Source organism: Gopherus evgoodei, unplaced genomic scaffold (assembly GCF_007399415.2).
Source record: "Gopherus evgoodei ecotype Sinaloan lineage unplaced genomic scaffold, rGopEvg1_v1.p scaffold_42_arrow_ctg1, whole genome shotgun sequence".
Classification (NCBI taxonomy): Eukaryota; Metazoa; Chordata; order Testudines; family Testudinidae; genus Gopherus; species Gopherus evgoodei.
Window position 1 is genome coordinate 875,375 of NW_022060063.1, and position 21,861 is coordinate 897,235.

Consider the following 21,861-nt stretch of genomic DNA (forward strand, 5'->3'; position numbering starts at 1 on the left):
GGGGGAAGGGAAGGAAGAGGGGGACTGTCAGGGTGTCCCCCTCCCCCCTGCTCCTGCACCCGGTTTGCCCCACCTTCCACAGAGCAGGGGGGACAGACCAGGACTCAGGATGGAGGGAGCTTGCAGCAGCTGTCTCAGAAAGCTGATCTTATCAACAAGGCAGTGTACTTAAGGGAAATGTGCACATCTCCCGCCATTCCTGCTGCCTTGTGCAAAGAGAGAGTTAACCCTTGAGGCATCCGCCAATTGCTAGTTAATCATTTAGCAGTAAGGGAAATATCCCACCCTCTGACTCCTCCACCTCAACCAAGCATCATCATCACTGTGTACCAGTATTAAATTGTTTAAAACTTAGAGAGAGAGAGAGAGAGAGAGAGAGAGCGCGCGTGTGTGTATAATATAGTCTTTTGTCTGGTGAAAAATATTTCCCTGGAACCTAACCCCCCTCATTTACATTAATTCTTATGGGGAAATTCGATTTGCTTAACATTGTTTTGCTTAAAGTCGCATTTTTCAGGAACATAACTACAACATTAAGTGAGGAGTTACTGTACCTGAAACACAAGCTCTATCATAACGCAAAAGGACTCTCGCCCTCTCCACTTGGCAATTTCTGATCTTTGGTGCACCTGCTGGGCCACACGAGATGCCTTGTTTGAGATGGGGTGATGGAAGGCATATCCCATAGGCTCTCTGGCCAGGGCTACGCACATTAGGCAGATTATTAGACTGGTCCCTTCTGGTCTTAACATCTGTAGATCATAATAACTGCACAGGCGAACTGGCTGGTCAACAGCTGCTCCCAACTGCAAGTGACCAATGCCCAAGTAAGTGGGCTTTAAGAGTGAAGCAGCAATATTAAACAAAAATGACTTTCAACCCAAGCCCGTGCACTTCACACACACTAACAAGGCATTCCTTCTTCGCTGCTCTGCAAAATTAACACACACCTAGAAGGGCTGCATGGTTCATGAACAGCACATTCTGAAGCATTGTCCCCACAGGCCAGCAGATACCTTCTGCTGCTCATTACAGCTATAGCCCATCATTCCAAGCCAGACCAATACATTGTTAAACACAAAACAATATGATTACTGAGATTAAAGCCTCCACAATTAACAAAAACAACAGGGAAGTGTGTGATAAACTGGAGCATTTATTGCTAAGTTTTCGGGAAGCTGTTCAGGACAGCGTATACAGTGTCTCTGAAATTCAGAGCATTAGCTTCCTGGAGAATTATGACCAGTCTCTGCCCAAAAGGTAATTTCCCCTCACATGCTCATTTACTGTAAGTATTCACTGGGAAAACTGAAGTCTTGATTTCCTTCCAAACCACAGGAATCCAAGGCACTTTATATAGTAATGAAGGCAATGGGGTTCCATGGATAGTTCAGCAAACATTCTTATTGAAACCATGAGCAGATAGCAAGAGATTGCTGGACAAAAGCTACTCCTGGGTTGGGACTCAGGGGGGAGTGCAGGGTCCTGGATCCCTCCAAAATGGACTTTGCTGTAACTTCCTGCTTTCTGTGCCAACAAGATCTGTTCTACATTGTGTTCTAGATCAGTGGTGAGCTGGAGCCGGTTCGCAGGAACGGGTTGTTAAATTTAGAAGGCCTTTTAGAACCGGTTGTTCCGGGACAACCGGTCGTATAAGGGCTTTATTTAACAAAAGCTCCTGCACTCCACCCCGGCCCCAGCTCACTTCCCCCTCCACTCCTGAATGCTCCGCCCCCCTTCTCCTCAGATGTTCACAGGAAGCGTGAAACAAGCAGCAGCCAGGTAAGCTGTTGGATGGGGCAGGGCTCCCGGGGGGCAATCAGGAATGAGAGGAGGGGTTGGATGGGGCGGCATGGGGTAGTCAGGGGACAGGGAAGGGGGGTGGATCGGGTAGAGGTCCCAGGGGGCATCAAGGAACGTGCAGGGTTGGATGGGGCAGGAGTCCTGGGCGGGGATGAGGGGGCGGCCACGACCCCCTCGTGGGGTGAGGAGGAGGGAACCTGTTAATATTTTGGCAGCTCATCACTGTTGTAGAAGATTAACAAACCATTCTGTTTTACACTGCTGGCTGAGAGTCAAGTTGGGGGGGTTCTTGGCCCCTTTGGTGAGCAAGTACAGCTTCCCCAAGTGGACTCATTGCGGGGAGCTCAGGGCATGAAGAGGGGTGCTGAACATACCAAGGGCAGACCCCAGGAGGAGCTGAAGCCAAGGAGGCTTGCCCTAGTGAGAGTGTGCCCTGAGGGGACACACACAAGTGTGTTCTGTCTGAATTTCATTCAGAGTGGTTCCAGAGCATGGAGCCTGTGCAACCCATGACAGCTCCATTTGTGGACACCTTCATTTCACAGTAAGAGTGCCTTATCCATATTTAGTTTAACTCACTGTTTAGCCCACTGAATTAAGCTTAAACAGATACAAGGCCACTTTATTGAGGAAAAAAATGTCCACACATGGAGGTATTCAGGAATAGCTGTTCCTCAATAACTCCACATGTAGACAAGCCCCAAGGCTTCGACTTTACCACCGAAGATTAGAGAAGCAAAGCTCTTCACCAAATAAAGCCACATAAACAAACTTGTCTTAGTGGAGCTATGAAAGGAAACCATCTCTATCCCATAACCTCCCTGGGGTAAGTGGTGAGGGGGCCAGGTCAATTTGCCAGATTAAAAGTAAAAGGGTCTTGAAAAATTTGATAGTAGCCATAACAACTATTTGGGAAACTAAACGAGAATACATGACTGTTCCTGGTTAATATGAATCTTATGAAGCCTGAGCCTGGCTTCATTTTGATGCATGTTCTTACAATGGTCATAAGACAAGATGATATTGTGACACATCAGAACGACCCAATTTCAAATAGCCTATCCTTGTGTCTCATAGTACACTCCCATTAACAGGGTTACATGGTCATGTTGTGGTTAGAATGAACTCAGACCATTCTGCTCCCTCAACAAGGACTACACTCATCATCTATAGGAGAACACCTCCAGCAGAAATATGGCACACATCTAATGTGAGAGCACTATACGGCTTTGAGAGCTCTACTGGACTGGCTCCAACACTAAAGCAATAACTGACTGATTCAGTTGTTCTGCTCCAAAAAATTGTTTTTAGAAACAATTTTTACTGGAATAAAATAAAATGATGTCATTTAAAGCGGGGAAGAGAGGTTTAAAGACCTCTAGAGGATTCAGTTGACTTTCAGTGTTTAAATTTTCTGTTTCACATAATCCTACTCCCAAGAAATACTCCATCTAACTACTGCTACCCAACACTGCATCCACATAGTTCGATCCAAGCCCCACACCACAGTCACATACAGAAGCAGTATCAGGGCCTCTGGAGGTAACCCCGCAGCAGCAGTTTTGGAAGGTGGTCAGATGAAGTTGCCTCAGTGGCCCAAACACTGCCCATATAATCTTACAACCTTCACAGTTGGAAATATTTGGTTGCCGCCACTCTCAGACAATTGCTCTCGGAACTGTCCTGGGCTAAAATAGCCATTCAGCAAAACAGAATCTATGGGATTTCTTACTTAGAGCTATGGAAAACAGACACATCTAAAGTAAAGATTACGTAAGTAAAGCACATAATAGATCTGAAACAGAGTGGATAGAAGCACAATTTCTTTAAAGAAAAAGTCAACTTGGGTATTTTGACAAATCTTAAATCCAGATTTAATAATATAAACCCTATAGAGTACTTGGAATGTGTGTGGATTCATAGATTCTAGGGTCAGAAGGGATCAATGTGATCATCTAGTCCGACCCCCTGCACAAAGCAGGCCACAGAACCCTAACCATCCACTTCTATAACAAACCCCTAACCTATGCCTGAGTTACTGAAGTCTTCAAATTGTGGTTTGAAGACCTCAAGCTGCAGAGAATCCACCAGCAAGTGACCCATGCCCCACGCTGTAGGGGAAGGCGAAAAACCTCCAGCGCCTCTGCCAATCTGCCCTGGAGGAAAATTCCCTCCCGACCCCAAATATGGCAATCAGCTAAACCCTGAGCATGTGGGCAAGACTCACCAGCCAGCACTCAGAAAAGAATTCTCTGCAGTAACTCAGATCCCATCCCATCCAACATCCCATCACCGACCACTGGGCATACTTATCTGGCGATAATCAAAGATCAATTGCCAAAATTAGGCTCTCCCATCATACCATCCCTTCCATAAACGTATCAAGCTTAATCTTAAAGCCAGATATGTCTTTTGCCCCCACTACTCCCCTTGGAAAGCTGTTCCAGAACTTCACTCCTCTAATGGTTAGAAACCTTCATCTAATTTCAAGTCTAAACTTCCTAGTGTCCAGTTTATACCCATTCGTTCTTTTATCTACATTGGTACTAAGCTTAAATGAAATGTAAATGAGCAAGTTCCTAAAAATAAGTTCAAAACAAGATGTCACCAAGTTTGGTAGACAATTCTTAAAGGAGAAAAATACTGATAATTATCCTCAGTATTTCAATAACACAATTTCAAAGCTTCCCATACTTCAAGATACATAAAACAAGTTTCATTTTCTCCAAATGCAACAATTAAAATGAACACCAGGTTGTACTTTTTTTAAAAACCAGTTCCTCATCATTTTGACTAATTTTTCAGAGCCTTGATAAATGAGCTACATTGTTGACCAAGACAATATAAAAGCTGCCTCTGCCGTCAAATCAGATGTGGGACAAATACCCTTCACAATTAGTGACCTCACAGCAATGGGTATCATGGGCAATTTGACAAAGGACAAGATAGCATAAAAAACCCTAACAGCTCTTCTTCCCACAGTGAGTTCCAGAAGACCAAACAGTTAAACAGGAGTTTAAAAAATAAACAACCAAATTTGCTGACAATGACAACTGTGATGACTATGCAAAATTAAAATAAATATGGATAATGCCATTGTGAACCACTGGAACATTTCAGGGTAGAATTATATCAATATATTTAACCCAAAGTAGTTTCTTCAGAACACGTTATCCGAATGCCATTTTCCATCAAACATCCATAAGACTCTTGTTTTATAAGTGCAGTTATTCAAGTTCAAGCATTAGTGACACCTATATGAAGGGACCCTAGGTATTTCCATTCTGACTCTGTTTTGTCATAACTATCCAAGACCTTGCCCAGTCAGGCTGAAGAACTGTAGATTTCTATGAAAGTGTAAAACATTTTCTTCTGAAAGTCTGAGCCAAAATAGTTCAGCTTCAGCCATTTGTGGGAACAAGTTAAAAAAAAAATCTTCTTAAGACTTTGTTTGAACAGTTCTTATGCCAAAACAGCTGGTGATTGAAAACTGTAATTTGTTAGGGAAACAGTCCTCTGAGAAGAATCTCTTGAGGGTTCAAGTGAAAACTGGTTTTCATTTGGCCAACTTCTGAGCCCACAACATTGCACTTTGGGCATTTGCAGCATAAGCGGATTGACTTTTTGGTTCAGAGCAAAGTAGGCTGGACTGCACATGTGCAAGAAGAAAGGCACTTGGCATGTGAAGTCTTTGTTCAACTCTTAAGTCTGTTTGATGAGTCAGTTTTAGTAGCAGGAAATGAGATTCAGATTTCAGATGCTTTATGCATCTAATATAGCACTTCAAACTAAACCAACAATATTGTTTATTATTTTTGCATGGCATTTCATAGACACATAATACAACAGATCTTGGCCTCTAAAAACGTAGTCTAAATAGACATCAGCGAAAAGAGAGAGAAAGGGGCATCAAGACAAAAATATCCATTCATATTTTCCTGTTTTGGTGTATGTGTATATTTTTTCATTCTTTGCCTATTTTCTTCAATTTTTTTCCATTCATGCCTATCTTCTCCATTTTAAAGCATAACATTCTACTGCCATCACCCCAAATCTAGATGGTGAATATGTGGTATTTTTTGTATTTAAACCAGAGTTATTAACATTTAAAGACTAGCTAATGCATAAACACAACCTTTCTCTACAATCTATTCAAACTTCATTGCACCATGACCCCCTTCTGACAACAAAAATTACTACATGACCCTACAAGGGAGGACTGAAGCCTGAGTCCACCCAAGCCACACTGCCTGGGTGGGGCGGGGGGCAAAGCCAAAGCCTTCAGCCCCAGATGCGGGGGCTTGTAACCTGAGCCCCACCACCCAAGGCTGAAGCCTTTGGGCTTCGGCTTCAACCCCAGGCCCCAGCAAGTCTAACGCCAGCCCTGGTGACCCCATTTTAATGGAGTTACAACCCACTTTGGGGTCCTGACCAAGTTTGAGAACTGTGGACTATTCTACTGTTTAATTCTGAGCAGGCATCAAGACACCTGTATGGAGTTGCACAATATACTTAAGGCCCTAGGTTAGTCGGCAAAATCTCCAGAGAGTCAATAATTCTATGTATAATATTTAATATCCTGTTAAAAATATGGAAAAATTATCCATTTATACAAATGCCCTCCCACTTCCCCGCCAAGGAGCCGCTGCCAGAGCGATGTGCTGGTTGCTTTCGGGAGCTACCCAAAGTAAGAGCTGCCTGGCTGGAGCCCACACCAAAATTCCCTCTCAGAGCCTGCACCTCCTCTGGCACCCCAGCCCCCTGCCCCAGCCTGATGAAAGTGAGGGAGGGTGGGGGAAAGTGAGCGACAGGAGGGGAGTGGAGTGAGTGGGGGTGAGAAGAGGTGGGGTGGGGCCTTGAGGGAAGGGGTGGAATGGAGGTGGGGCCTGGGGCTAAGTGGCATGACTTGGGGGTCCCCAAAAAAATTTAAATCACAATGGGTCCTCAGATTGCTACAGTTTGAGAACTGCTGATACAGATCACAATTTTCAAGTCCGGATGCCTAAGTGCATATTGAAGTTCCTGAAGTCAGTGGAAGATGTAGCTGCTCGGCACTTTTGAAAAACTGGCTGTTCTTTAGGTACCAAAAGATGGATTTTGGACCCCATCTATAAGCACCCGGATTTCCACATCTTTGCAATGGTATATAACCTTAATAAATAGCATGCAGCCAAAAATAAAAATGTGTAGAACAGGAACACCTGAAAAGGACTGCAGGTTAATGAAAACCAGCAGGGGAAGGCAGATTAGAAGGCATAGAGCAGTGGGGAATAAAATATCATAGGTAACCAAAAAACATAGGCAGTGTCTAGACTGTAATAAATTGATTACAAACATAGAGGAACAGTCTCCACAAGAGAGAGAAATACTTGACACTGCCTACCAAATTCTTAAATCAGAGACAGAAAGAAAAGTGAACCAGTAAGGAAAGAAGGAAAAAGCATTAGGTTAAACAGATCCTGAAAATGAGTTGATGTCACAAACAAACAAGAAAGGAGGAAATTAGAGTCAGTGAAGCAATTAATTTCCCTGATACTGGCACTCTCTCAGATCTGGACATTCAAGAGATGGAAGAAGACAAGAATGCAAGAGGTGAGGGTAAGGTGGAAAGATGTTAAAGCTAGATAAATATGTACAAACAAATACAAAATGATAAAACAAACAGGTAGGCAAACTCTTGGCTTAATCAGAGGCAGGTTAATGAGGAACTGCTTGCCAGGCTGCCAAAGATACTCAACAAACTTCTCCCACATACACAATACCAGACCTACAACTCTCATTCAGGTGCCTGGATGAGTTTTTGAAGCTTGTGAATGCAACAGGTACATTTAAGTTAAAAGAAACTTTGTGCCAAGAGCCAGCATATTCTGATCCGAAGCACGGGCTGTTCTGCATTTTCACAGCGGCATGGGTTGCACCAGCACAAACACTATGCCTCCCAGCCTTTGTGGGCTGTGTCACAAACATTAGTTAGCCTGCAGTCATTTGGTATTTAATATCCTGTTAAAAATACGGAAAAAATCACAAAAAGGCACCTACTTTCCTCACCAGCTTATTGAAAAGTTCCCTAACTTTAGAAATTTCAGAAAAGCTTGCCCAATTCCTCTCCTTCCATCTCTTCTTAATGGAAACAATTACTAATTAATGAGTTAAGTTAAAAACAGACTAATCTATTTAATGAAGTATCCCAGAGACAAAAATTAAACTATAGCACTGTTTATTTCAGACTTAAGGGGCCACTACTACCTAAATATAGTGGGATCCTCTTAAGAGTGGAGTAGTGAACAACTTCACTAACTGAAGATTCACAATATTCCTGGAATGCAGTCTGCACTGTGATGCAAAGTAGAGTTAAAATAGAACCGCAAATCCCAATCTAGACAACCTGAGACCCACAGTTTGGAATGGCTTTGATATTGTTTTTGCCTTTCACACTAATACCCAGTCAAGAAGCAGGCTCTGGAAACCTCATTGCAAAGTGGGAGGATTATGTGTGCAGGCTGTAGAAAATAGGTTTTTCTGTAACCTCTTTTGTATTTATTGTATGCCAAACAGTTCTATAGAACCAGGAGAATAGGGCAGGTAGGTGGCACCTCTGTCTGATTCTCCAATCAGCAAAGAACAAAAGCTCTCGGTATGCAGTATGAGCAGGGCACACAGAGGAAAAGTCAGTTGGGAAGGAATGAACTATTGGCATATAGGAATATCTGTATCCTGTGTGTCTCAGAAGCTCCACGTCTTGCTGCTGCACTGGACAGGGCATCAGAAACACACTGGAGTGCTGACTTTCCAGAGTTCAAGCAGAATACATGAGAGATCCATATACTTTTAAAAATGCAGTTCTACTCTGAAAATAACTGTATAGAGAGACTAATAAATATTCCGACATAGCTAAATAAAGTGTCTGCTGATAGCTTTTACTCCTAGAGCTGACAAGAATGATATGAATTCTCTTGTCACATATCAACAGAGTTATTAATTACAGCCAATATTACCAAGTAGTTTAAAGGGGTCTGATTTGCACAAGGCAGCTGTTTAACACTTTCTGAAAATGAGATCTCTTTACAGAATTACATGCAAAGCACTCCAAAAACTATATATTTTGATGACAATATACATCTCCAGATCAGTGGCACTGCTATGGGCACCCGCATGGCCCCACAATATGCCAATATCTTTATGGCAGACCTGGAACAACGCTTCCTCAGCTCTCGTCCACTCACGCCCCTTCTCTACCTATGCTACATTGATGACATCTTCATCATCTGGACCCATGGGAAGGAGACTCTGGAAAAATTCCACCATGATTTCAACAGCTTCCACCCCACCATCAACCTCAGCCTGGACCAATCTACACGGGAGGTCCACTTTCTTGACACCACGGTGCAAATAAGTGATGGTCACATTAACACCACCCTATATCGAAAACCTACCGACCGCTATGCCTACCTTCATGCCTCCAGCTTCCATCCCGGACACATCACACGATCCATTGTCTACAGCCAAGCACTGAGGTACAACCGCATCTGCTCTAACCCCTCAGACAGAGACCAACACCTACAAAATCTCCACCAAGCATTCTCAAAACTACAATACCCGCACGAGGAAATAAGGAAACAGATCAACAGAGTCAGATGTGTACCCAGAAGCCTCCTACTGCAAGACAAACCCAAGAAAGAAACCAACAGGACTCCACTGGCCATCACATACAGCCCCCAGCTAAAACCCCTCCAACGCATCATCAAGGATCTACAACCCATCCTGGACAATGATCCCACACTTTCACAGGCCTTGGGTGGCAGGCCAGTCCTTGCCCACAGACAACCTGCCAACCTGAAACATATTCTCGCCAGTAACTGCATGCTGCACCATAATAACTCTAGCTCAGGAACTAATCCATGCAACAAACCTCGATGCCAACTCAGCCCACATATCTACACCAGCGACACCATCACAGGACCTAACCAGATCAGCCACACCATCACTGGTTCATTCACCTGCACATCCACCAGTGTAATATACGCCATCATATGCCAGCAATGCCCCTCTGCTATGTACATCGGCCAAACTGGACAGTCTCTACGGAAAAGGATAAATGGACACAAATCAGACATTAGGAATGGCAATATACGAAAACCTGTAGGAGAGCACTTCAACCTCCCTGGCCACACTATAGCAGACCTTAAGATGGCCATCCTGCAGCAAAAAAACTTCAGGACCAGACTTCAAAGAGAAACTGCTGAGCTTCAGTTCATCTGCAAATTTGACATCATCAGCTCAGGATTGAACAAAGACTGTGAATGGCTTGCCAACTACAGAACCAGTTTCTCCTCTCTTGGTTTTCACACCTCAACTACTAGAATAGGGCCTCATCCTCCCTGGTTGAACTGACCTCGTTATCTCTAGCTTGCTTGCTAGCATATATATACCTGCCCCTGGATATTTCCACCATATGCATCTGAAGAAGTGGGTATTCACCCACGAAAGCTCATGCTCCAACACGTCGGTTAGTCTATAAGGTGCCACAGGATTCTTTGCTGCTTTTCCAAAAACTAAAACACTCAAAATCATCTGTCACACTGAATTTGGGCCTAAAATTTTCAAAGTGTACAGACATCTGTGGAACTGCATTATCTTCAAATTATGCCCTCCCTTATATACTTGCTACACCCTGCATTACACAGCCCAATGGGAATTCTCAAAGCAGATGATATTACCAAAGAAGTCTCAGGAAATGGGGATCCCTTCAGTTCCTGTCGTGACTAAAACTGTGAAAGCTTCCAGTGAAAAGCTGATAAAACATAAGCTGCCAATCCAAAACTTTTAACAAACTCAGGGATGCTTTCAATTCTTCCTTGTCATTTTGAGACAGTAATCCATGGTCCACAATTAAAGGTTTTGTAGTCCCTGAATGCTGATAGCTGTCAAACCAACAGCCAAGAACACAGAGCTCTCAAATCAGGACAGGTTTGTTGAACACTGTTCATCCTGCAGAACTATACTCTGAACACATTGTTCTGGACACTGTTTTTAAACTGTGAAAATGTGAAAGACTAGACTTTTTGTAGTTTAAATTCCATGTTTCAATTATTCAGTTTTGTTTTGTGAATGTGATAGATAACATTACAAAATGAGAATTTAAGATTTAAGTTGTTCATAAAACGCAGTGATTGTGCAGGCAGACAGCAGCCATTCTGGACTCACCAGCACCTTACACGCAACCTAGAACTAACAGAATAGATTTTCAGTGAAAGGACTAGCCAGAATATTGGGTTTACTACAGCAGCCATAAAAGGTTTAAAATCCAGCCTTTTATTACATCCCCCTACCTCATCCCCAAATGCCATATTTTGGGCTAACCCAGGGATTAGCAACCTTTCAGAAGTGGTGTGCCGAATCTTCATTTAACTCTAATTTAAGGTTTCGCGTGCCGGTAATACATGTTAACATTTTTAGAAGGTCTCTTTCTATAAGTCTATAATATATAACTAAACTACTGTTGTTTGTAAAGTAAATAAGGCTTTAAAAACGTTTAAGAAGCTTCATTTAAAATTAAATTAAAATGCAGAGCCCCCCAGACCGGTAGCCAGGACCCAGGAAGTGTGAGTGCCACTAAAATCAGTTCGCGTGCCGCCTTCGGCACCCATGCCATAGGTGCCTACCCCTAGTCTATAATATATAACTAAACTATTGTTGTATATAGTGTAAATAAGGTTTTTTAAATGTTTAAGAAGCTTCATTTAAAATTAAATTAAAATGCAGAGCCCCCTGGACCAGTGGTCAGGATCCGGGCAATGTGAGTGCCACTGAAAATCAGCTTGTGTGCTGCCTTTGGCACGTGTGCCATAGGTTGCCTATACCTGGGCTAGCCTAGTCAGATACTGAATTGAGACTATATTCATAAAAAGCGTGTCTGGAGTCTGAGTGGTAAAAAATGCCTTCAATCCTCATTTACCAAAAAAAAAAACAAAAAACCCCACAGACATAAACTAGATATGCAATTCATCCTCAGTCTTTCACAGAGAAAACAGCAGCACTGGTAGGAGATAGCTAGGAGCTGCTGCAACAACATTCTAGGGACTGATGTGCTACACAAGAGAAAAAACAGAACCTGTTGGCAGTGAGGTTCAGGAAGTGAGAAGAATTAAGTTATTTTTTTACTTAAATTACTCATTTACTGAGTTTTCACATTTGGTAAGAAGTTAACGTAAACCTGAAACCACCACTTTAAATGGCAAATTCCAACTTGGATCAGACATTAACAGTGCGTTATAAGTCTCACTTACAGTCCTTTAAAAATCCTGATTTCAAGGGACACCACTAAAGAAAATTCAGACTCTTACCAGGTAAAGTTTTAAAGGTCCATGTGCAAAAATACAGGGAGGGACTCCCTATATATCTGCTGCAGTTCTTCAGTTTTTGAAAGTTCTGATCACCTATACAATGAGACCACCATGTAGCCTCTCCATTACCCTACTCTACCTCACAGGCCTAACTTATTCCTCCCTCCCTCCCCACATTCATTTCTCAGCCTCAGTTGAGACACTCATGATCCCAATAACCTTTCCTGGCTGTTCACTTAACAAGAAGTGCAGCCCACTTTGGCTCAGCTGGCAACCTGTGTGATATAACTGGTGAATTTTAACAGTCCTTAATGTAGACTGTTTTGAAGTTTCCATACCTCTCCCATTCTTGACTAGCACACTGAAACCATAAGGCAGTGGGTCTCAAATTTTTTACTGGTGGCCTCTTTCACACAGCAAGCCTCTGAGTGTGACCCCCTAATAAATTAAACATACTTTTTAATACATTTAACAGCATTATAAATGCTGGAGGCAAGCAGGGTTTGGGGTGGAGGTTGACAGCTCGTGACTCCCCATTTAAAGACCTCATGACCCCCGAGGGATCCCGACCCCCAGTTTGAGAACCCCTGCCATAAGGGCTTCCCCACTCTCTCAGACGTCTTGCAGAAATCACTGACCTACTGCCTTTGATTACTACCAGCTACAGATAATGCTCTGACATGCTTTTAAAGAGTCAACAATGGCAACATTAAGGTTCAGACACCTAGAGAGCCTCTATCATTCCCACAAAATCCTTAGAAGTATCTCTGTTACCCTGACTACATATAAAGTAGACTGTTTGCTGTTTAAGAATTCCATTTATTCCTACTGTCTCCCTCTTACATGGTGCCACTTGCTGATCTTGAGGTGATTTGACCAATGGCTAAAAATAGGTACACAGGAAGACATTTCTGATCTGATTGATTAGACTCTCCAGTCTAGCAAAAAAATAAAAAAAAACCCACTATAATAAGGTCCAGAATAGGAACTGAAGCTAGAAAAATTCACACTAGAAATAAAAGCATACCTTTTTAGCAGTGAGGGGAATTAACCACTGCAACAGCATACCTTGAGGCCTGGTAGATTCACCATTACCTGAAGTCTTTAAATCACAACCAGGCATTTTTATAAAATTTACTTTAGGTCACCCAAAAGTTATGGGATTGAAGGAGGAATTACTAGTGAAGTTACACAGCCTGTGTTATGCTAGAGGTCAGACTAGAAAATAATGGTCCTTTCTGGCCTTCAAATCTATGAATCCTCCCACAGACAAATCAACACACACAGAAGCAGAATTAAGATCCCACTCCCATCTACCATAACATGAGCAGCTTACTAAAACTGCCTTATAATTATGAAACCCTAACAATCTTGAGAGTGGCAGCTGCAAATATATTACCTAAGTGAGCAAAACCAAAAAGCTTTCTATAAATCTAGTCCCACAAGTATCAGAGTGGGCTATTCTGATAGCCTGTATACACCTGCAGGGACTCCAAATCTCCTCCAAAGGGGCAGCGTTAATATCTTCCCAGTAGTATGAGGGCTGAATGAAGTGGAGCAGAGGACAGCCATGTTTATAGCAAACTTGGTGGAGCATAAATCCCAGCATACAACCCTCCATCTTGACAGGAACAGTCTTGAAAATACTGGAAGCTGAGCCCTGGGTAGAGAGGGGAGTGGCAGTGGGCTATACTTAGCCTCATCTGCTGCAAACTAAGGCCATGTCTACATCTAAAATTTTGCAGCGCTGGTTGTTACAGCTGTATTAGTACAGCTGTATAGGGCCAGCGCTGCAGAGTGGCCACACTTACAGCAACCAGCGCTGCAAGTGGTGTTAGATGTGGCCACACTGCAGCGCTGTTGGGCGGCTTCAAGGGGGGTTCCGGGAACGCGAGAGCAAACCGGGAAAGGAGACCAGCTTCGCCGTGGTTTGCTCTCGCGTTCCCGGAGCCACCCAGCAAACCACAGGGAAGGAGACCTGCTTGCTCGGGGTTCCGGGAACGAGAGAGCAAACCGGGAAAGGAGACCATCTTCGCCGCGGTTTGCTCTCGCGTTCCCGGAGCCACCCAGCAAACCGCAGGGAAGGAGACCTGCTTGCTCAGGGTTCCGGGAACGAGAGAACAAACCAGGAAAGGAGACCAGCTTCGCCGCGGTTTGCTCTCGCGTTCCCGGAGCCACCCAGCAAACCGCAGGGAAGGAGACCTGCTTGCTCGGGGTTCCGGGAACGAGAGAGCAAACCGGGAAAGGAGACCAGCTTCGCCGCGGTTTGCTCTCGCGTTCCCGGAGCCACCCAGCAAACCGCAGGGAAGGAGACCTGCTTGCTCGGGGTTCCGGGAACGAGAGAGCAAACCGGGAAAGGAGACCAGCTTGATTACCAGAGGCTTCCTCCTTCCACGGAGGTCAAGAAAAGCGCTGGTAAGTGTCTACATTGGATTACCAGCGCTGGATCCTCTACACCCGAGACAAAACGGGAGTACGGCCAGCGCTGCAAACAGGGAGTTGCAGCGCTGGTGGTGCCCTGCAGATGTGTACACCTTCAAAGTTGCAGCGCTGTAACTCCCTCACCAGCGCTGCAACTTTCTGATGTAGACAAGCCCTAAGTAAATGCCAAACTTCATGAGGAAGCCTCGCAGATGATGAATAAAATAAGCCACAACAAAGAGCAGCCAGCCCAAAACACAAGATCAGAAACTGCTCCAGGTCACTGAGAAAGAGTTACTAGCTCATGAAAGCACTTCGAGGACCTGCCTGAATCCATCCAATCCCCTGCCAGGCAGTGAGGTGCACCTAGTCCAGTCCCCAGCCAGGTGGGGGGTACTTACAGTATAACCCCCCGGCACAGTTGGGCTAACAGATTTTTCAGCACAGGGTCCCAGCAGTGCAACATGCAAGGGCCCCTGACCATAGGGTGCTGCGTCCCACACACATAACCCAACAGATATGTTGGCCTGAGCAGTAGCTACAGGCCAGACCCCCCATAAACTCTGCAAGTCCCATCCCAGAGAACAAAGCCCTAGCATCTGCCTGTACTGTGTCCCCAGTATTGGAACCTTTCGCCCCCCAACCCCAATTGGAAACACCACGGTATGCCTGGAGCCCCAGCTGCATGAGGACCCCACTAATACCAGGGAGGCCTCTGCTTCCTAGGTATTGGAAAATGTTCTTCATGCCTACACCTGCCCCTCCCAGATATCAGAGATGCCCACCCATGTCTGTGCCAGCCGCCCATACTAGAGGGACCCACCATAACCTCCCATACTGGACAGCCCCTCATTACCTGTGCCCAGCCCCCATAGACCAGAGTGCCCCCTCGTGCCCCACATGCTAGCCCCGTATCAGGGAGCCCCCACACTCCATGCCAGCACCCAGAGCCCTGTGCCCACGTTCAGTCTCATAGAATCGTAGAATATCAGGGTTGGAAGGGACCTCAGGAGGTCATCTAGTCCAACCCCCTGCTCAAAGCAGGAGCAATCCCCAGATTTTAACCCCAGTTCCCTAAATTTCCCCCTCAAGGATTGAACTCGCAACCGTGGGTTTAGCAGGCCAATGCTCAAACCACTGAGCATCCCTTCCCCTAATCTGGCCTGCCCTGTACCAGAGAAGCTCATCCTACCCCCGCCCCGTGTACCGAGGAGACCCGCTAGTCTCCCCTATCAGACAGCAACCCCCCAGGCCCATGCCCACCCCCTCGTACCAAAGAGCCCCCTTCCCCATGCATGCCCCGCACAGAGAGACCCGGCCACCGCACATCAACCACCACAGGTCCCCGTACTCCCCACACTCCCAGCTCCCCGCAGCGGAACCCCCCTGCACGCGCCCGGCCCCCCCACAGCGGAACCCCCTCCCGAACCGGAGACTCCCCACACTCCCAGCTCCCCGCAGCGGAACCCCCCTGCACGCGCCCGGCCCCCCACAGCGGAACCCCCCCCCGTACCGGAGACCCCCCCACACACTCCCAGCTCCCCGCAGCGGAACCCCCCTGCACGCGCCCGGCCCCCCCACATGGAACCTCCCCCCGTACCGGAGACCCCCCCACACTCCCAGCTCCCCGCAGGGGAACCCCCCTGCACGCGCCCGGCCCCCCCGCAGCGGAACCCCCCCCGTACCGGAGACCCCCCCCACACTCCCAGCTCCCCGCAGCGGAACCCCCCCGCTCGCGCCAGGCCCCCCCGCAGCGGAACCCCCCCCGTACCGGAGACCTCCCCACACTCCCAGCTCCCCGCAGCGGAACCCCCCTGCACGCGCCCGGCCCCCCCACAGCGGAACCCCCCCGTACCGGAGACCCCCCCACACTCCCAGCTCCCCGCAGCGGAACCCCCCCCCCGTACCGGAGACCCCCCCCACGCGCCCGGCCCCCCGCAGCGGAACCCCCCCCCGGAGACCGGCCCCCGCAGCGGAATCCCCCCGCCCCGTACCGGAGACCCCCCCCCGCAGCGGATCCTCCCGTACCGGAGCTCCCTCCCACGCGCCCGGCCCCCCGCAGCGGAACCCCCCCCCCCGGAGACCGGCTCCCCGCAGCGGAACCCCCCCCCGTACCGGAGACCCCCCCCCACGCGCCCGGCCCCCCGTACCGGAGAGCCCCCCCGCGGCAGCCGTGGCGGGCTGGCGGAAGGCCGGCGCCAGGCTCCAGGTGAGGAAGGCCGAGAGGCCCATGAGGGCGCCTGCCGCCGCGTAGGCCAGACGGAGCCCGAGCGCCCGGCTCACCGCCATGAGAGAGCCCGGCCTGTGCGGGCCGCGCCCGGCCGCCCCGCCTCACCCAGCGACCGGCCCCGCCCCGCCCGGAGCGGCCGCAGCGCCCCTGGCGGCCGGGGGCAGCGAGCCGGGGTCGGGGGCGCGGACACTCAGGTAACACGCGTGCAGCGCGGACACGGGTCCGGTCTGTGCCCACGGACACCCATGTAACACGCGTGCAGCGCGGACACGGGTCCGGTCTGTGCCCACGGACACCCATGTAACACGCGTGCAGCGCGGACACGGATCCGGTCTGTGCCCACGGACACTCATGTAACACGCGTGCAGCGCGGACACGGATCCGGTCTGTGCCCACGGACACTCAGGTAACACGCGTGCAGCGCAGACACGGATCCGGTCTGTGCCAACGGACACCCATGTAACACGCGTGCAGCGCAGACACGGATCCGGTCTGTGCCAACGGACACTCAGGTAACACGCGTGCAGCGCGGACACGGATCCGGTCTGTGCCCACGGACACCCATGTAACACGCGTGCAGCGCAGACACGGATCCGGTCTGTGCCAACGGACACCCATGTAACACGTGTGCAGCGCGGACACGGATCTGGTCTGTGCCCACGGACACCCATGTAACACGCGTGCAGCGCGGACACGGATCCGGTCTGTGCCAATGGACACCCATGTAACACGCGTGCAGCGCGGACACGGATCCGGTCTGTGCCAATGGACACCCATGTAACACGCGTGCAGCACGGACACGGATCCGGTCTGTGCCCACGGACACCCATGTAACACGTGTGCAGCGCGGACACGGATTCGGCCTGTGCCCACGGACACCCATGTAACACGCGTGCAGCGCGGACACGGATCCGGTCTGTGCCCACGGACACCCATGTAACACGCGTGCAGCGCAGACACGGATCCGGTCTGTGCCAACGGACACTCAGGTAACACGCGTGCAGCGCGGACATGGATCCGGTCTGTGCCAACGGACACCCATGTAACACGCGTGCAGCGCGGACACGGATCCGGTCTGTGCCCATGGACACCCATGTAACACGCGTGCAGCGCAGACACGGATCCGGTCTGTGCCAATGGACACCCATGTAACACGCGTGCAGCACGGACACGGATCCGGTCTGTGCCCACGGACACCCATGTAACACGTGTGCAGCGCAGACACGGATCCGGTCTGTGCCAATGGACACCCATGTAACACGCGTGCAGCGCGGACACGGATCCGGTCTGTGCCCACGGACACCCATGTAACACGCGTGCAGCGCGGACACGGATCCGGCCTGTGCCCACGGACACCCATGTAACACGCGTGCAGCGCGGACATGGATCCGGTCTGTGCCAACAGACACCCATGTAACACGCGTGCAGCGTGGACACGGATCCGGTCTGTGCCAATGGACACCCATGTAACACGCGTGCAGCGCAGACACGGATCTGGTCTGTGCCAACGGACACTCAAGTAACACGCGTGCAGCGCGGACATGGATCCAGTCTGTGCCAACGGACACCCATGTAACACGCGTGCAGCGCGGACACGGATCCGGTCTGTGCCCACGGACACTCATGTAACACGCGTGCAGCGCGGACATGGATCCGGTCTGTGCCAACGGACACCCATGTAACACGCGTGCAGCACGGACACTGGTACCGTCTGTGCCAACGGACACCCATGTAACATGCGTGCAGCGCGGACACGGATATGGTCTGTGCCCACAGACACTCATGTCACATGTGCAGCAACAACACTGGTACTGTCTGTGCCCACAGACACTCATGTAACACACGTGCAACGCAGACACGAATGTGATCTGTGCCCATGGACACATGTAACGCAGGGGTAGCGAGGACATGGGGTCCAGTCTGTGCCCACAGACACTCATGTAACACGTGTGCAGCATGGACATGGGTATGGTCTGTGCCCACAGACACTCATGTAACATGCCTGCAGCATGGACATGGGTACAGTTTGTGCACTGGACACTCATGCAACACATGTGAAGCATGGACACTGGTACAGTCTGTGCCCATGGATACTCATGCAACATATGCAGCATACAGATATGGGTGCAGAGCGTATTAATGAACACTCATGCAACACATGAAAAATGTGTGCTGTCATCAGATGTTTGGCTGCATGTGTGTGTTCTCCCTATGTGCTGTCCCAGAGAGCTGGCACAGCAGACCTCAAGTGAATCACCCAATTACCACAAGATCCATTAATGTGCAGAAGTGCCCGGCCAGGTTTATTGTTGACGAAGCAAGATAATAGCACCTAGCAGACTCTATGAGGATACTAAGACATGGATGCCTGTGACAATAGATGCAACTCAGTGAATGGCGGGATTTTCCATTTCCCCCTCGGCTGGCCAAAGACACTGATATTCCATTTTATACAGAAATGCAAAGAAGTTAGGTATTGCCCCTCTGACATAGTTAGTTAGTTAGCTGACACTCTCTGACGTAGCCAGTTACCACCCATCACCTTGTACATCTCTATCCATCACACTGTCATCCTGACCTTATCTTTGGGATGGGTCAGCATGTTCCTTTTCTCTTTAGGGAATGTGTTGGTATCAAGGTGTTCTGGTACCACTCTTCTGGAAATGTGTTTGCGTGAGTGCTCTGTGCTTAGCACCCCTTAGTAGGGTGACCAGATGTCCCATTTTTAAAGGGACAGTCCCATTTTTTGGGACTTCTTCTTATATAGGCACCTATTACCTCCCACTCCCTGTCCCATGTTTTCACGGTTGCTATCTGGTAACCCTACCTCTTAGGAATGTGTGTTTTTGCAATATCAACCCTGTTCTTGCCAGATTCTGTGAGCAGGGCCTGTCTCTATCTCACAGCCTGATTTTGCTTTATATCAGCAAAGCTTTGACCATTATTTTAGCCCAGGACTTAGGCCTCATATCAGGCCTCTGATACAATGCCTTATGTTTCAGGCCCTCTTCCTACTACATATACGACACAGTCATACAAACAATCTGTGCGCAACATATGGGTGACGTGTGTCAGATGCCACATGGGAGCTGTGTCTTCTATTGGACCACCTACTCTGGGTGGAAGGGACAAACTTCCACCTTCACAGAACTCTTTTTTAGGGCTGGGGCTCTGCAAAGCTGGAAAGTTTGTCTCTTCCCTCAGCAGAAGTTGGTCCAATAAAAGATATTGCCTCACCCACCTTTTGTCTTTCATACTCTGGAACCTACATGGCTACAGGAACATTACAAACAATACATAACGTGTAGCATACATGCAGCATGGCATCATAAAAGCCTTAGACATATAACACACAATCAAAAGACATTTAATGCAGTCACACATGCACACAACACACTATATGCACACGTACTCAATGCACATTCACACATGCAACCTGCACCTACACATGGTCATGTATGCAGCATGCAACACACAGTCACAGGTGTAGCATGCCTGCTGCACCTAGTTGTGTGTGTGACACAGGGTTGTATATGCAACAGTCACACATGGCAGTCATGCAACATGTGCAACATATGGACACGTGCAACATGCATATGACACACGATCTCACATGCAACATACATTGGACATAGGGATATATGCAACATACATACAACACAGCCTCACATTCAACATGTGTGCCGCATAGTCACAGGTGCAACATACATGACACACATTCCAGGTGACAATCATGTCTGCAACATGTATGCAGCATAGCCATGGGCACAATGTACATGAGGCACCATCACACATACGACACTTGATCATGTCTGCAACATGTATGCAACACATGGCCACATGTGATACGTGTACCACAAAGTCAGATTTTTCCAGATAAATTGGCGATAGTAATGATTATATTTACACAAGATTTCTATGCTGAGAGAGTTGCCAGGGTAAACTGCATATTTAACCCCCTCCCAACTGCTGGGAATGTAATTTGGGATTTTCCAAAGAAAGAAACAATTGAGACAGAACAATTAGGAAAATTAATAATAATATAGTTATTATTATTATAATTCATAAATAGGTGTTATCTAGCACCTTGCAGCCATTGGTCTCAGCACTTTACAAAGCAGAGGATAGGATCTATATCTAGTGTTACTCCTGCAACTGTGTTGCCAGTAGCCGGTGGCTGGGGAGCGTTTCCCCTGGTGCACACAGACAGAGCTTTGATGATAAGCAGGTGATAGTGGTGCATTCCAGACACCTCAGGTAACCCCAAACAATGTTAGCGTAATTAACTATTGGAACAACTTTCCCAGGGTTGCCTACTGCCCATGGGGATCCTAAGGGGCAGTATAGGGTGAACACTCTGAAGCTCAAGAAAGAGGGCTTGGCTACACATGAAACTTCAAAGCGCTGCCGCGGGAGCACTACCACAGCAGCAGTTTGAAGTGTGAGTGTGGTCGCAGCGCCAGCGCTGGGAGAAAACTGCACGTACTCCACCTCCTCATGGGGATTAGCTTGCAGCGCTGGGAGCCACGCTGCCAGCGCTGCGGCACTGTTTACACTGGCGCTTTACAGTGCTGTATCTTGCAGCGCTCAGGGGGGTGTTTTTTTCACACCCCTGAGCGAGAAAGTTGCAGCGCTGTAAAGCGCCAGTGTAGCCAAGGCCTTAGTTATTTTTGCCTTTCTCAAAAATTCAGATTTTTTCCTTAAATTCCAAATTTTGCTTCATTTGCCAAAATGATGTTTACAGACACAAGAAACTGATACCTGCTATCTACACTACATTGAGCCCCACACTACAAGAAGGATGTGGAAAAATTGGAAAGAGTCCAGCAGAGGGCAACAAAAATGATTAGGGGGCTGGAGCACATGACTTATGAGGAGAGACTGAGGGAACTGGGATGGTTTAGTTTGCAGAAGAGAAGAATGAGGAGGCATTGATAGCAGCCTTCAACTACCTGAAAGGGGGTTCCAAAGAGGATGGATCTAGACTGTTCTCAGTGGTATCATATGACAGAACAAGGAGTAATGGTCTCAAGTTGCATTGGGGGAGGTTTAGGTTGGATCTTA

At 47.9% G+C, this 21,861-nt stretch overlaps 1 protein-coding gene across 2 annotated transcripts in view; it reads right to left on the reverse strand.

Annotated features, from left to right (window-relative positions):
- The window catches only part of SLC48A1 (solute carrier family 48 member 1), a 29,096-nt gene extending 12,240 nt beyond the window's left edge, over positions 1-16,856 (reverse strand). The window contains exon 1 of one of the 2 annotated variants that reach the window (XM_030546187.1): positions 16,718-16,856. In XM_030546187.1, the coding sequence (XP_030402047.1) occupies positions 16,718-16,856 (139 nt within the window). Of the gene's footprint in view, positions 1-13,627; positions 13,761-16,717 lie in introns of those variants that run through there. The other variant, XM_030546188.1, reaches the window with a different exon arrangement.
- Between the last annotated feature and the right edge of the window lie 5,005 nt (positions 16,857-21,861).